Raw genomic sequence first — 16,039 nt, forward strand, 5'->3', positions numbered from 1 at the left:
ATTGACCTTGTACTTAATGACGGTTTGTGACCAATAACTCAACAACTCAAGTTGCCTCGGTTGATATTTTTATATTAAACTAAAAATGCTTTTGGTATACACATTTGAAGGTCTTATGTAATATAACAATTTGGCTGTCATTAATGAGGCCTACATGATTCATAAAATGTATGCATATATTATTTGTAAGATTTGTAATAACTTAAATTGCTGCACACAACCTATGGGGTCACAATAATTATTACCTTTTGACTAGTCATGACCTGTAGATACTAGATAACCCTTATTAATTGTTTGTTCACTGGGTCAGAAGTCATGCATAACAACATGATCTTATGACTAATTAGCTGCCGATAGGGGGCATACATGTTTTACAAACATATCTTGTTTCTAAAGGTTTGAGATAATATCGTGTTTTCGTGATCATTTTTTTAAAAAAAGAGGATAAGTATTTTTTAAGAGGACATTAGCATTTATTATTCGTGAAAAAAAAATTCCAATTTTATTTGAAATTTAAATCTAAATATGATCTTTAGAATGTGGGATGGTGCCGTAATACATTTCAGTCTGAAGTTAGTTATTTGTGTGCATTTGTTGATAAACTGGCACATTAAGATCATAAATTGTATTGAGATAATATAAAAAAATGGGTCATGAATATCTTGAAAAACATTTAAAGTAAAATAATATGATTCTTTTTTCTTCTTTAAGTACCAAGTGTATTAGTACTTAATCTGTTAATATGTCACAATTTTGTGTTTTGAAAGACCATTGATCAACTAAAAAAAACATAATGAAAGTATAGTATTTCATTACATACGCACTCCGTACAAAAGTCCCAGGCGGTTAATAATATATTCTTTCATGGAAAATTACATATAAATTAGGTGAAATGTAAAGTATCAGTGCTACATATGTATAAGTTGCAATGAATTGAATTAATTTCTCGTGTTGTGAAAAGTATGCATACCTCTAAAAGAATTATTTAGGTTAAAGGATAGCCATGAGAGATAGTGAATCTTCCACGAACAGGCTCAATCAAACAGCTTTGGCTTTCTTTAGGGGTCCTGTTTTTCTTATTTTATCACCTAATAAAGTATGTCCTTGGCATAAAAGAAAACTGTCCATTTGTGGTCTTGTCCTAAATCTAGTATCCTATAACGCATGCTAAGCGTTTAATTGTTCCTTTAATTGTCGCAAATTTTTACGAATCTTTCTTAAAATTACACTATCGATAACATTCTGGAACTCTGTCTCAGGTTCTGTTTTAGCAACAACGAAAATCACATGGTATAGCAACCTTGCTTAGACAAGCATCAACCGAAATTATGTAAAAAGGCCAGACTCAAGGGTCTCATTAGTTTTCTTACCTTGTAGAATGACTTAAAAATCTTCCGATTAAAAACTGCAGCGGACCCCTGCAAAGTTTTATTATTTATGTCCTTGGTGTCGCACATGGCCCAAACACATCTGTCTTCTACACATGTATTGCATAAACAAATAAGAAAGCAATTTTTTATCTTCTTTTCTTGAGTTTTCTGTCGGTAAACCTAAAGTATTGGGCATGTAGCATTGCCTTGCCGAGTGGTCTTCTACAAAAGTTTTATAAATAATTTTCTTCATTCTAAAGACATTTTATATAAAATAATTTGGATTTAGAATAGCTGTATTTAAACCTAAAACAATCCGGTTAAACGTTTCTCAATATCATTTGACTTTCACCTGTTCACTAACTATGTTCATTGGAGCATGGGCATAATGTCACTTAAAGTAATAAAAAGGACAATGTAAGGTTAAGAACAAAGACGAATTTTCAAACATATTTGATATTTATATGGTTTGAATGTTGCATTGGAGGACTTTGATAATTGTCATTTAAATCTTACAAAGGGTTTTAAATTTCTAAGACCATTAACTGAAACTAGAAATCAGTTTATCTTTTCTGCCTTCGCCATGGGTTTTATCAGTCAAGTGGACCCAACATTTGTTTGGAAAATTATTAAATAATATCAGTTGTACCCTTATTAAAATTTAAATGATATAATGTTAGAAGTGTTAAATGGCTATTTTACAAAATACTTAGTGTTTTTTTTATTTGAACTTGAAACCCAATTCCCATCTGTGGTGTTTTCAGGTTTACATTGAAGTATGATGTAATTTAGGCATTATACAATCCAACAAAAAGACTTGTTAAACAAACAGAAACAAAACAGCCACTTTTCAAACATTTTCAAATCAGTTTTTATACCCCTTAAACGAAGTTTCTGGGGGTATATAGGAGTCACCCGGTGGTCGATCGGTTGCTCGGTCGGTCGGTCCAGCGGTCCATTGCATTTTCCTTGTCCGGTGCATAACTTGAAAACTAATGGTTGGAATTCAATATAACTTCATACAGTTGTCAAGCACATTAAGAGGAAGTGCATTGCACAAGAACCATAACTTCATCTTGACTAATGACAGAGTTATTGCCCTTTGTTACTTTTCCTTGTCCGGAGCATAACTTGAAAACTACTGGTTGGAACTCAAAACAACTTCATACAATTGTCAAGCACAATAAGGGGAAGTGCATTGCACAAGAACCATAACTCTATCTTAAGTAATTACAGAGTTATTGCCCTTTGTTACTTTTCCATTGCTTTTTTTGTCCGGAACATAACTTGAAGACAAATGGTTGGAATACAATAGTCAAGCATATTGAGAGGAAGTGCATTGCACAAGAACCATAACCCCATGCTGACTAATTACATAGTTATTGCCCTTTGTTACTTTCTTTTGTCCGGAGCATTACTTGAAAACTACTGGTTGGAATTCAATACAACTTCTAACAGTTGTCAAGCACATTAAGAGGAAGTGCAGTGCACAAGAACCACTGAACCATTACTCCATTTTGACAAATTACAGAGTTACTGCCCTTTGATACTTTTCCTTGTCCGAAGCATAACTTAAAAATACTGGTTGGAATTTAAACCAACTTCATACAATGGTCAAGCACAATAGGAGGAAGTGCAGTGCACAAGAACTATTACTCTGTCCAAAGTAATTATAGAGTTATTGCCCTTTGTTACTTTTTCGTGTCGGGAGCATAACTTGAAAACTACTAGTTGGAACTCAAAACAACTTCATACAATTATCAAGCACAATAAGAGGACGTGCAGTGCACATGAACCATAACTCTATCTAAAGTAATTACAGAGTAATTGCCCTTTGATTCTTTTCCATTGCTTTTTTTGTCCGGACCATAACTTGAAGACTAATAGTTGGAATTCAATATAACTTCATAAAATGGTCAAGCACATTGAGAGGAAGTGCATTGCACAAGAACCATAACTCAATCTTGACTAATTACAGAGTTATTGCCCTTTGTTACTTTTTCCTTGTCCGGAGCATAACTTGAAAAGAACTGGTTGGAATTCTAAACAACCTCATACAATGGTCAAGCGCAATAATGGGAAGTGTAGTGCACAAGAACCATAACTCGATCTTGACTAATTACAGAGTTATTGCCCTTTGTAACGTTTCCATTGCTTTTTTGTCCAAGGCATATTTTGAAGACTTATGGTTGGAATTCAATATGACTTCATACTATGGTCAAGCACATGGAGAGGAAGTGCAGTGCACAAGAACCATAACTCCATCTTGTCTAATGACAGAATTATTACCCTTTGTTACTTTTCTTTGTCCGGAGCATAACTTGAAATCTACTGGTTGGAATTCAATACAACTGCATACAGTTGTCAAGCACATTAAGAGGAAGTGCAGTGCACAAGAACCATTATTCCATCTTGACAAATTACAGAGTTATTGCCCTTTGATACTTTCCTTTTTCGGAGCATAACCTAAAAATACTGGTTGGAATTGAAACGACTTCATACCGTGGTCAAGCACAATAGGAGGAAGTGCAGTGCACAAGAACTATAACTCTGTCCAAAGTAATTATAGAGTTATTGCTCTTTGTTACTTTTCCATTCTTTTTTTCTTGTCCAGAGCATAACGTGAAAACTACTAGTTGGAATTTAATACTATTTTATACAATGGTCAAGTTTATTAAAAGGAAGCGCAGTGCATAGAAACCATAAGTCTTTCTTTAAAAGTTTTTGCCCTTTGTTACTTTTTTATTGTCCAGTGCATAACTTGAAAATAAATGGTTGGAATTCAATGAAACTTTATACAATGGTCAAGGGCAGTGAGATGAAGTGCAGTGCACAAGAACCATAACTCTTTTTGGACTAATCTTCAGTATTTATAGAGTTATTGCTCTTTGTTCCTGTTCCTTGTCTTTCTGAACTTATTACAGAGTAATTCAATAAAACTTCATCAATGGCCAACCACATTGAAAGGAAATACAACATACAAGAACCACAACTATCTTTAATTGCCCACAACCATAACTCTATTTCAATTCTTTTACAAGGTATTCTTTACTTGTATCATCCTCTTTTCCAAAGCAGTCTTGGGGGTATTAATCACATGTAGTGATAGTTCTAGTTTATGGTTGGTGCTAATTTTAAGCGTATGTGTACAAAATTTAAAAGATTTACAAAATTAAAATGGAATAAAATGGACTTAACTTTATTTGATTTTAAAGGGTCTCCACGGTTGGGATTGTAGTCACAAGTTTGATCCACACACAATGATGTGTTTTTAGGAATTAATGTCTTAGGTCTACAGTCTTCGTGGTTTATTTCTATATCAAAATTGCATACTTGTGCTAAATGGCAACTGAATACTGCTAATATGAAGATTATATTTTACGATGAAGCTACTTATGGTCCCTTTTATAATATCCGCCCACTGTTTTCATTAGAAATATAATAGTTATTTCTTTATGTGTATTCGAGTAACATTAAGGATTGTATTCATTTCGAAATACTTGACAACATCAGAATCTAAAAAGATTTTTTCAGAAAACCGTTGAATCTGTTATTTTCTTTATATAAAGATTAGGTTACAGAATGAGATAACAATGTGGTTTTAGATGGAAAGGTCAAAGAACCATCTCACTGTCCGTCAGATTTATGAACATATTACATTTCTTATTGAGATGATGAATAAGTATGTAATAGAAGCTAATATGATATAATTAGATGACACCTGGTCTTCAAAAATAAGCTGCTTGGCTAAATTTGTAGAAAAGTGTTTTTTTATGGTAGAACATCTTTTTTCTTTCCTTCCCATTGAATGTGTTCTTGTAATGTATTTGCAGAAAAGATCGAAACCTACACTTTTTGTCATCAAGACATGTTCAGATTACAACATACATAATATTCTGCAATAAACTGTATGTTTTGCAATTGCTTAGAATACAAAGATTGCCGTTTCTTAGAAATGTTTTACAATCTAATTGTATAGTTACACCCCTTTTAAAATACAGACATAATGTGTTATAACTGAAATTGAGGCATTAAAAGATTAAAGATGCATTAAAGTTCTCGTGGGTGAAATGACTGCAATAGATAATAAGTCAATCTTTTATCAGACAATAGCTTTAAAAATAATATTTACCTCAATATAGGAGATGGTTATTTACTATTTAGAGGATGAGTTTAATTTATAAATGAGTTAACATATGAAATTGCATTTTAATATGTCATTCATTTGTGTTTATTATCTTAAACAAAAAAATCATTTCTGTACTGTGTAATTAATATGATTTCTAGCTTAAAGTTCATTTTGTAAATACCCGCAGATGGTTTTTGATATTTTTGTTTGTATATATTTAGATTGCAGTTTGAAATTAATTCTTAAGATAAAAAAGCAATTTTCGTTTTCTTTTTATGAAAATATTATAGCATGATATCTGTGAAGATTAATCTAATACAAGAATGCACTATCACTGTCGGGACTTTCAAATGGCAATTATTATCAAACAATTACTTGGTACTCCCATGCGATATTTCTTCTTAAAGTCACTTTTGGTGCGAATAAATAACACAATTGCTTTCACACTGTATATTGTGCATGAACAATGCGATAGATTGGTCATTGTTTAAAATATTTTCCCTTATAGCCATGGAGGGGTGTAAAGGTTAATGTCATTAATTTCTTATTAGTTATAAAATATAAAAGATTTGTACGTTGATATTGACTGATCGATGCATCAGCAAAATGGGTGCTTGTATATATTGATGCAATAATATGACCTGGTGCCTCAACATAGATCGGTGCAGTTATAAAGACAATTTAGACTAGTGTATAAGTATAGACACATGTATTAATATATACCTTGTACTAGTGCATTGATAGATATATGTGCATAGATTAAATAAGACACCTTAACGTGTTCTGGTATTTTATAATGATTTGCACTGATTAAGGCATCTAGCCGAAATGTATGCAATAAATAATTACTGAATGTTCGTGTTTGTGGGTCTTGTTTGTTGATTATAATATAGATTAGTATTCCAATATAGGCAAGTACATTATTGCAGCCTGGTACAATGAAATAGACAGGTGCAATAAGTAATAGAAAGAGCACCGAAACACGAGGCTATCTGATTTGTACGAGGGGGCGTAGCCCCCGAGTATTAATCAGATTGCCGAGTGTTTTGGTGTTCTTTCTCTTTTGTATCATAGTCAAACATAAAAGCACGTTCCCTGTTGTCACAATATGAAACCCCGGCAAAAATGAACCAATGAACGAACATCTGAATATGACATTTCTGTCGCTTTCCCTTTCTCTGCCGTCACAATATGTAAACCCCAGCAAAAATGAGCCAATCAATGGGCATGTTCTGGAGTGCGGGTAACTAATACCCGCACTCCAGTTAACGCACTGTGCATGTATATGTATACGATTAAACCCTGACACATTTTCAACAGAAAGGTCTCCAAACTATGATACAATATAGACTGGTACCATAGTTAAGAGTGTGCATCATTATAGACTATTACATTAAAATAGACAGGTGCAATAATATGTACAGGTACACTAAACAGACAAGTGCATCAATATAGACTAGTACACTAAACAGACTGGTGCATCTATATAGACTGGAACAATAGTAAAGACTGGTGCATTAATATAGACTGGTATACTAAACGGAGTGGTGCATCATTACGGACTGGTTCAAAAGTAAAGACTTGTGCATCAATCAGTAAAGACTGTTACACAGGTGCATAATAAACTAAATGGACTGACATAATTGTCAAAACTGGTACATTAATATAGGCTGGTGCATCAAATTATAGACGAGAGCATTAATGTAGACTGGTGCGTTGATATAAACTGTAGTATTAATAACAGATGAATTTATTGTTTAATTCTAGGTACAACTAGACCACGACTATGGTGTAAGTGATATAGCTGTAGATGACAACTGTGATATATTGGTGTCTGCCACTAGGGAGGGACATATCTATGTCTGGGATCTACAAAAATATGCTCTTAAAAATGTCTTTCAAGGTAAACACCAATTTTCTTTTTAAAAAAAAAAAAAAAACAGGAAAAAATGAACTTACTTAATCATATGATAAAATGGGATAGATATTAGAAAAAGTTGCAATATTTGAAGATTACCAACTTAAACAGGGAACTTAAGTTGAATGTTTTGTTGGATGTAATGGAAAAAAATTAAGTTAGTTATATTTATCTATGATTTATTTAATTAATTAATTTAATTAATTTATTATTTAATTGCTTTAATTAATTAATAATTTTTTCAGTCTGTTTGTGTAAATGATTATTTGTTAAACAATTGTATATTCATTTATATTTTTGGTATTATTTAAAGTTCGTTAATTTATTTATATATTCAATTTTCTCTTTTTTTTTTGGTATTAATGAATTCATGAATTTATAATCTATAAGACGTATAAATCAATATACGTATTATTGTCTGTAGTAATTTATTTATAAATCTATTTGTATATTTATTTTATGTTATTTAATTGATTTTTATTAGTCCCCTACCGGTTTACCGGAGGGGACTTTAGGTTTACCCTCCGTCCGTCTGTCTGTCTGTCTGTCTGTCCGTCAGTCCGTCCGTCTGTCCGTCCGTCAGTCCGTCCGTCCACAAAACTGGATCCCGCGATAACACAAAAAGTACTGAAAATATTTTAATGAAACTTGATATATGGATAGATGGCTGTATGGAGATTATGCACGTCTTTTTCTTTTCTTCCTATGTTGAAAATTCTGGTTGCTATGGCAACAAATAGACTGAAAATATGGCAAATTTTACACATAACCTGGATCCCGCAATAACGCAAAAAGTACTGAAAATATTTTTATGAAACTTGATATATGGATAGATGGCAGTATGGAGATTATGCACGTCTTTTTCTTTTCTTCCTATGTTGAAAATTCTGGTTGCTATGGTAACAAATAGACTGAAAATATGGCAAATTTTACACATAACCTGGATCCAGTGATAACACAAAAAGTACTGAAAATATGTTTATGAAACTTGACATATGGGTATATGGCAGTTTGGTAATTATGCACATCCTTTTCTTATCTTCCTATGTTGAAAATTCTGGTTGCTATGGCAACAAATAGACTGAATTTCAAGATTTCTGATTCTAGTTTTTAAGTTTTTTCACTATAAGTTCGTTATTTCTTAAGGTATTTTCTTCAAACTTTAAATATAAGTTGCTTGTAATCAACCACATCATATATGACAAGGTTTACAACTCTAGCACAAAATTTATCAGAATTACCTCCCTTGAACTTAAAATTTTCATGAAAAAACATTGTTTTTATGCCCCCGCCATGTAATGGCCGGGGCATATAGTGTTACCCTGTTCCGTCATTCCGTCCTTCCGTCCTTCCGTCATTCTGTCATTCCGTCATCATCAGTTTCCGTTCATTATCTTAAGAACGGTTGGACATATTCAACTCAAATTTGACATATGGATATGTCATGAGAAAATACAGGTCAAGTTCGAATTTGGTCATGGTTCGATGATTTTTGGCAGAGTTATGCCCCTTTTACTTTGAAAATAATATGAAATTTCAGTTTCCGTTCATTATCTTAAGAACGGTTGGAAACATTCAATTCAAACTTGACATATGGATATGTCATGAGAAAATACAGGTCAAGTTCGAATTTGGTCATGGTTCGATGATTTTTGGGAGAGTTATGCCCCTTTTACTTTGAAAATAATATGAAATTTTCAGTTTCCGTTCATTATCTCCCTCAAGGTACAACACATTCAACTCAAACGTGACATATGGATGCGTCAAAGGAATGCGCAGGTCAAGTTCAAATTTGGTCATGGTTCAATGATTTTTGGCAGAGTTATGCCCCTTTCACTTTGAAAGTAATATGAAATTTTCAGTTTCCGTTTATTATCTCCCCAATGGTACAACACATTCAACTCAAATTTGACATATGGATATGTTTTTGGAATGCCCAGGCCAAGTTCAAATTTGGTCATGGTTCAATGATTTTTGGCAGAGTAATGCCCCTTTCACTTTGAAAATAATATGAAATTTACAGTTTCTGTTCCTTATCTACCCAACAGTGTCACATATTCAACTTTAATTTGACATATGGATATGTCAAAGGAATGGGCAGGTCAAGTTGGAATTTGGTCATGGTTTGATGATTTTTTGGCAGAGTTATGTCTCTTTCACTTTGAAAATAATATAGATACATCTTATGAATAAGCAGTTTAAGTTTAACTTTTGGTCATGGTTCAATGATTTTAGACAAACTTATCTTTCCTGAATGTTGGAAAAATTTTGAACTTTCAGTTTCACCACTCATTCTTTTAGCCATTATTTTGGCTACAAATATGCAATATGCTATTTCTGAAAGGTCAAGACTGAATAATTTCAGTGCTTTGAACATTGTATGGAAATGGTTTGTGTTAACATTGAAAAGTTTTAAGGGCTTTGAACTTAAAATGAAAAAAATAACTAATGCACCATCTGAAATTTTGGCTGCATGCGGGGGCATCCGTGGCATGATGACACATTTCTAGTTTTTTAATAACTTCTTTTTCTGAATGTATCTACTTCAAACTTCATATAAATGTTTCTTATTATCACTCAACATTTGTGAGTGTTCAATACTCTAGCAAGACTATTTCCAGAATTATGCCCCTTTTGAACTTAGATTTTTTTTTGAGAAATTGGTAATTTTAACTTCTTCAATCATGATAGGATTTTAAAAATGTTATATTTTGATAACAGGGATGTTTAAAAAATGACTTTAGAGTGTCCTTCAGTCCGTCTGTATGTACATAAAAACTGTTTCCTGTGATCACTTTTAAAGAACTTTTTCAACAAATTTACTTAAAATAGGAACATAAGTGAATGGCCAATGGCCCTTCAGAATGTTGCTTGGGCTCTTACCGGTAGGGGACTTATGGATTGCTTGCAATACTATGTTAATTGCTTGTTCATTTATGTTTTCTTTTATATATATATATTTGTAAAAATTTAAATAACTAGTTATTTATTTATTTTATTTTATTTATTTATTTTTTTATTTATTTATTTATTTATTTATTCATTCATTCATTCATTCATTCATTCATTCATTCATTCATTCATTGAAATTCATTTATTTATTCTATTCATTTATATTTATTTGTTTTATTTATTTATTTGTAAATTCATTCATTCATTCATTCATTCATTCATTCATTCATTCATTCATTCATTCATTCATTCATTTATATTTATTTTTTATTTATTTATTTATTTATTTATTTTTTTATTTATTCATTCATTCATTCATTCATTCATTCATTTATATGTATTTATTTATTAATTTATCTATTTATTTATTTATTTTCAGCTCATGAAGGAGTTATAAATGCTGTAAGATTGGACCAAGGTATGTTTCTATACAGAATCCCTAAAGAAAGCCCAACACGGCAAAATTGAAAATGTTGCAGGCTCGGTTTGATTGAGCCTGTTCATGGACAGTCTCATTTGAAATGTAAAATAAACGTCTTTTGAGTATACACATAGAAGATCTGTTACGTTTTAAAACTCTACAATGTATAGGTTAACACTTTATGATTACAAAGTGTCATAAAATACTATTTTGTTTTTGATTACTTAATTTACCTAGTTTTAGTGAGTATAGTTGCCAAACAGTGCATTCTCTTAGTATCCAAATAAGACAAAGGTTTTTTTTTAAATTTTCTTAGATTTCAATTGAATTCTGCATTAAAAAAACTCTAAAGATGAGCATTATTATAATATAGTTAAAGTTTTAGTCTTTTGCGTTTTATATATTGTCTCATAATTATCTCAGTTCTGTCAGAATACATGGTTTCAAACATTGGAATTTTTTAAGAGTTTATGAAATATATAAACACATAGTACAAAGGTTAAGGTAGTTGACTTTAAATCACTCGCCCCTTGTGTTCGAATTCCGACAAAAAAACGAGGATTCTTTCATGTGAGGAAGCTATCCAGATAGCTTACGGAAAACGGTGGTTCTACTCAGCTTTAAATAATGCAAGGAAGGGCATCAGAGGTCTACCTACACCAGTCAATCTGGAATGTCGCCAAATGATACTATGTTGATAAAACCCAACAAATAACATACAAAAAAAACTCGACAACAACAACATACAAATATCATGGTGCTCATCAGTATCGGTAGCCTTTTTGTGATTTCTGATTTTTCTGTACCCTCTTTGTAAATGCACAGGTCATTTGCTGCTGAAAACAAATCGTCAACAGACAGCAATCCGGAGAATGTTCATTCTACTGATATAACTATGTTGTTTTTAGTAATGTGTCCACTTTTCAATTACTGCAGCTTCACAATAAAGCTGTGTCCATTCTAGGATTCAAAAGACAGCGGGTGGGGGGTTATCGAAAAGTGAGAATTTGTTACATTTGTTGTTTTTTTCCTTCTTTTTCTATGTAGAAATTTCCCCCTGCCTCTGAAAAAAGGGGGAATTCTCAAAAATGTGAGTGATTCCCCCATCCGCCTTCCTAGAACATGTAGAATAGCCACTGATAAAGTCTATATAATACATGCTATCACCATGTTTTGCAACATCCACTGCCTCGGCGTGATCTGAATACAAGAAATATGTATAGTGTGTACATATTCAAATCACTGGTTCATCTAAGTCCACAGTGTATGTCGAGCCGTTGGGTGTGCCAAAACATCGCTATATTCTGGATTTTGACTTATTTTGGAGTTACATTTAGTTAGAAAGAGACACATTACTTAGAAACACATACCTAAAACATCTCCATATATTCACTCTGTCTGCATATTTTAACATAACTTATTTATTTGTGATGATAGCTGAAATCATTTATTTCTTCACTGTAGACGCTACAAAATAAGCATTTGTCTGGTTACCAACTGCAATCATTTGATTATTTTACAAATAATTTATCTCTCATGAGTTTATATAAAAAAACTTTCGTTTTAATATTTATAACTAAACTAAGTTAATCATACTCGTAATATTTGTTAATTTTTTTAATTGTTAACGTTATTCAATTACCAGTTTTTATCATTCAGGGTGTAGCAAAATAGTGAGCTGTGGTACTGATAGTTATCTCAGGATAATAGACTTAGGGTCCGGAACAGAAATCTTCGTAAAGGATATCAGAGAGATAGTACTGTAAGTTATAATCATTTTTTCACTCCTCTCTATCGTATCAGGCGAACTGAATTGCATAAAGTGACATTATGCCCATCATAGATTAAATAGTAAATGTTCTGGTAAAAGTAAAATAACTTCACATTTTGTATATTTTAGGCAGTTTATATATTTTTTCTTTAACATTTGTGATCGTTAATAATTAGTGTGCAGTCGCCATTTAAATAGTCAATCGTTTGAAATATACGACCAATTTATCACAGTTTGACAGTGAAATAATGAGCATAATGTCACTTTAAACATTTTCTTTTCAAAAATATTATTAAAAAAGCCAGTTTAATGTGACATATTTGTAATTACCTTTTAAGACCAAGTGGCAATTATTGAAATTTGTCTGTTATTCTAACTGCTAGAATATTAAAGAATTTCATTCCAAGAGATGTCAGCCAAATTGTAATCAAGCAATGTACAGTGACGAGAATTATTATATGCTTTATATAGTAATTTCATGACATTCATATTATAGAATATAATTGGAACAATACAAGAAACTAAATTGATTTTTTTCATCTTTACAATATGTTTTCTAATTGTTTGACAAATAATGGTATGAAAAAGAGAAAACAAAATGAATGTTTTAATAAATGGTTGTTTCTTAACGTAAGAACATTTACATTTTGTTATTATAAGAAATGGACAACCATTAAATTTCTTTTAATTTGAATAAACATACACACAAAGAACAACCAATGCTTAGGACTGCACTTTTCCTTTCGCTTCATTTACATGCATTTTAAAGAAATAAGCGATATGCAGTGAATGGTACAAATTACAGCATCCAGTGCACCATTGCACAAATAGTATTTTAAGTACCATATAAATGGACATGCGTCTTTACGAAGCTTGTAAAATTCATTCAACAACATATTCGTATGCAACCTTTGCATTCTTCTTTTAACCATCACATAAAAAGAGTGAACATTTTTAGCTGAAAAATGCAGACTTTGTTTTGTTGAGTCGGTTAATGATGCATAATATCTCTTATATTTTGCAGTTGTCTTGCCATGGTGAATAATGTATTGCTATTAGGAACAGAAAAAGGTCATATACAAGTGTGGGATATGGAAAAAGTACAGATGTTGCATCAATTTAAGGCCCATGAAGGTATTCCTTATCTGTTGTATTTACATCTCCTTTTATTAAGATATTATTTATCATATGATTATTTAATATTGATAGCTATTTGTAGAATAAGCATAGGTATTATTACATTCATTGACAAGTGGATTTGGCAAACCTGATTTGATGATCAAAATGCTTTTCTTATTAACCTGCTAGAACAGAAAAACATAGATCAGGGTCATCTGGACAGTCTGATCAGACTCTATACTTTTGTTCGATCAATTTTTGTAGTCCCTTAAACTTCAAATGGACGGCTCTAAATTCAAAGCCAGGAAAAACATTTTTCATTTTCAGCAGGTTAAAGGTTAAACCGATTGCAATGCATGTATTTAACACAAAACAATGAACCATTATGTGTATTTTTATATTTCAAAAATTGAATTGTAAATCATAGGGCAATGATTAACACGTACAATAAACTACAATGTAATAGCATATTATTTGTCTACATGTTACACAGAGAAAGTTCCGCCTTAGGGCTGATGGGTTACTTTTAAGGGCATCAGAATTGAAGCCACCGTTTATCCATACATGATCATAAGAGGCGACTAAAGCGTTCGAATTTCTGGAGTCTGTGCATCTCTTAGGTCCAGGTGGTTGTGGTCCCTGGTGGTGCTTTAAGTTTGTTACACCTGAGGTTAGCCAAAATCATCATATGACATAAATTGTGATGTGCCCTGTAAAACCAAACAAAAGAAACAAACAGATCAAGGAGTGATATATGGTTATATAGTTATTTTTAAAAATGAAGTTATTCTCTATTATTTGCAAAAATAAAATATTGCATTTTGTGCGGTTTATATACAATGAACATGTTATTGTATTTTAAGATACAATCAAATTTAATTTCAAATCTCTGAAGTGTCTTTGGTTTTGTATAATATCAAATTATCTGTAAAATACCGTCGTATTTATTTTAAAGGTGCAGTTACATGTATACACATGACAAATGATATGTTTTTACTGTCTGGGAGTGAAGATAGATCTGTGAGCCTCTGGAGACCGTCAATAAAATGATCATCATGTGTAAGATTGGCTTGAAAACAGTTAAAGCGAAGTGAAGAATGAGTGCCAAAAGAAAAAAAAATAGAATGAGTTATATATGCAGACATATTCCTGTCGTTTGAAAATTACATAGTTACATTAACAATTTTACTAGAAACTTCTTGCCATGATACTTTATACTGTACACAAGCCATTTTTTGAAATATCGGAGGTGTGGTGAAAAAATTTGAATTAGCCCTTTTTATAGTCAGATGTATTAGTAATTTTCCAAGTCACCAGTATAGAAATCTTGAGAAAGAGTGACCCCTCGTGCATTAATCACAACAAAATTTCATGAAAATTGCCGGCTTGGTTTAATTGAGTCTGTACATGAGGGATATTAAAAATGTGCCCAATAACATTGGCTGAGCTCTGCAAACCCGCAAGACCTGTATAAACTGTGCCCTTTTTTATTCACGCTTATTATGAAAAATATAAAACAAACCTTCACATTGCCAAGAGAAATGTCCATTTTTAGAACAGAACGTATGTATAATATGAAAATAAAGAATAAAATGATAATTTGTTAAAGGTTATTAAAGGTTTAATGCTTACAATTTTTACTATAGAACACTGTTTGTATACAAATTTGTTTCGTGTGATGTCTTTTGACTGGAAATTATTTTATTAGGTGTTAATTTGAATGTTGGTAGCTCGATTAATTCTTATCGAGGAATTCTTAAGTAGCTACTATAAACATATGTATAATTTCATGTCATGTAAATTAATACTTTCCTGTATATTGCATTGAAATTGGTCATACTTCAACGGGTTTCCCGATTATATGACTTGAATGCAACTTTATCAACTTAAGTTATTAAAAGTGCAAATGCAGTCAAAGATGAACTATGAAATTGTTCATTGAAATTTAAGCAATTTAGTTTTCCAATTAACTTACAATAAGCCTGATACTTCTTAGTTTTCTTGTTGTTTACATGTTGAATAATCATCAGGGTATATATATTTTAGGTAATTAAGTTTGTTTGTTTGAATCTTTTAATTGCAAATTTAAATTGAGATTAATAAAATGAAATAAATTTTGTTTGTGTGTTTGTCTTTTGTTCATTAGGAAACTTTATGCAGAAGACATTTTTTTTCTTCAATATTTATATCGTCTGCTTATTATATAGCTAATATCAAATAAGTGAAAAAAGTATTCCTTTCGTGACTGACGTCATCACTGTCAAGTTTCATTAGCCTAAGTGTTGTGGTAAGGACACAACTATTAATATAAGTTTTAATGAATTAAATATAAATCTCATATTGACATGGAGTGTGGGTT

General features: G+C 31.6%; 1 protein-coding gene across 1 annotated transcript in view; it reads left to right on the forward strand.

Moving 5' to 3' along the window:
- The window catches only part of LOC132729123 (protein FAN-like), a gene marked incomplete at its 5' end in the record, with an annotated part of 39,333 nt that extends 23,534 nt beyond the window's left edge, over positions 1 to 15,799 (forward strand). Inside the window, 5 exon segments of the mRNA XM_060714865.1 lie at positions 7,267 to 7,402; positions 10,749 to 10,787; positions 12,450 to 12,552; positions 13,586 to 13,695; positions 14,636 to 15,799. Of these exon segments, the coding sequence (XP_060570848.1) occupies positions 7,267 to 7,402; positions 10,749 to 10,787; positions 12,450 to 12,552; positions 13,586 to 13,695; positions 14,636 to 14,730 (483 nt within the window).
- Positions 15,800 to 16,039: the final 240 nt, after the last annotated feature.

Source organism: Ruditapes philippinarum, unplaced genomic scaffold (assembly GCF_026571515.1).
Source record: "Ruditapes philippinarum isolate M1 unplaced genomic scaffold, ASM2657151v2 ctg3861_1_1_1_1, whole genome shotgun sequence".
Taxonomy (NCBI): Eukaryota; Metazoa; Mollusca; class Bivalvia; order Venerida; family Veneridae; genus Ruditapes; species Ruditapes philippinarum.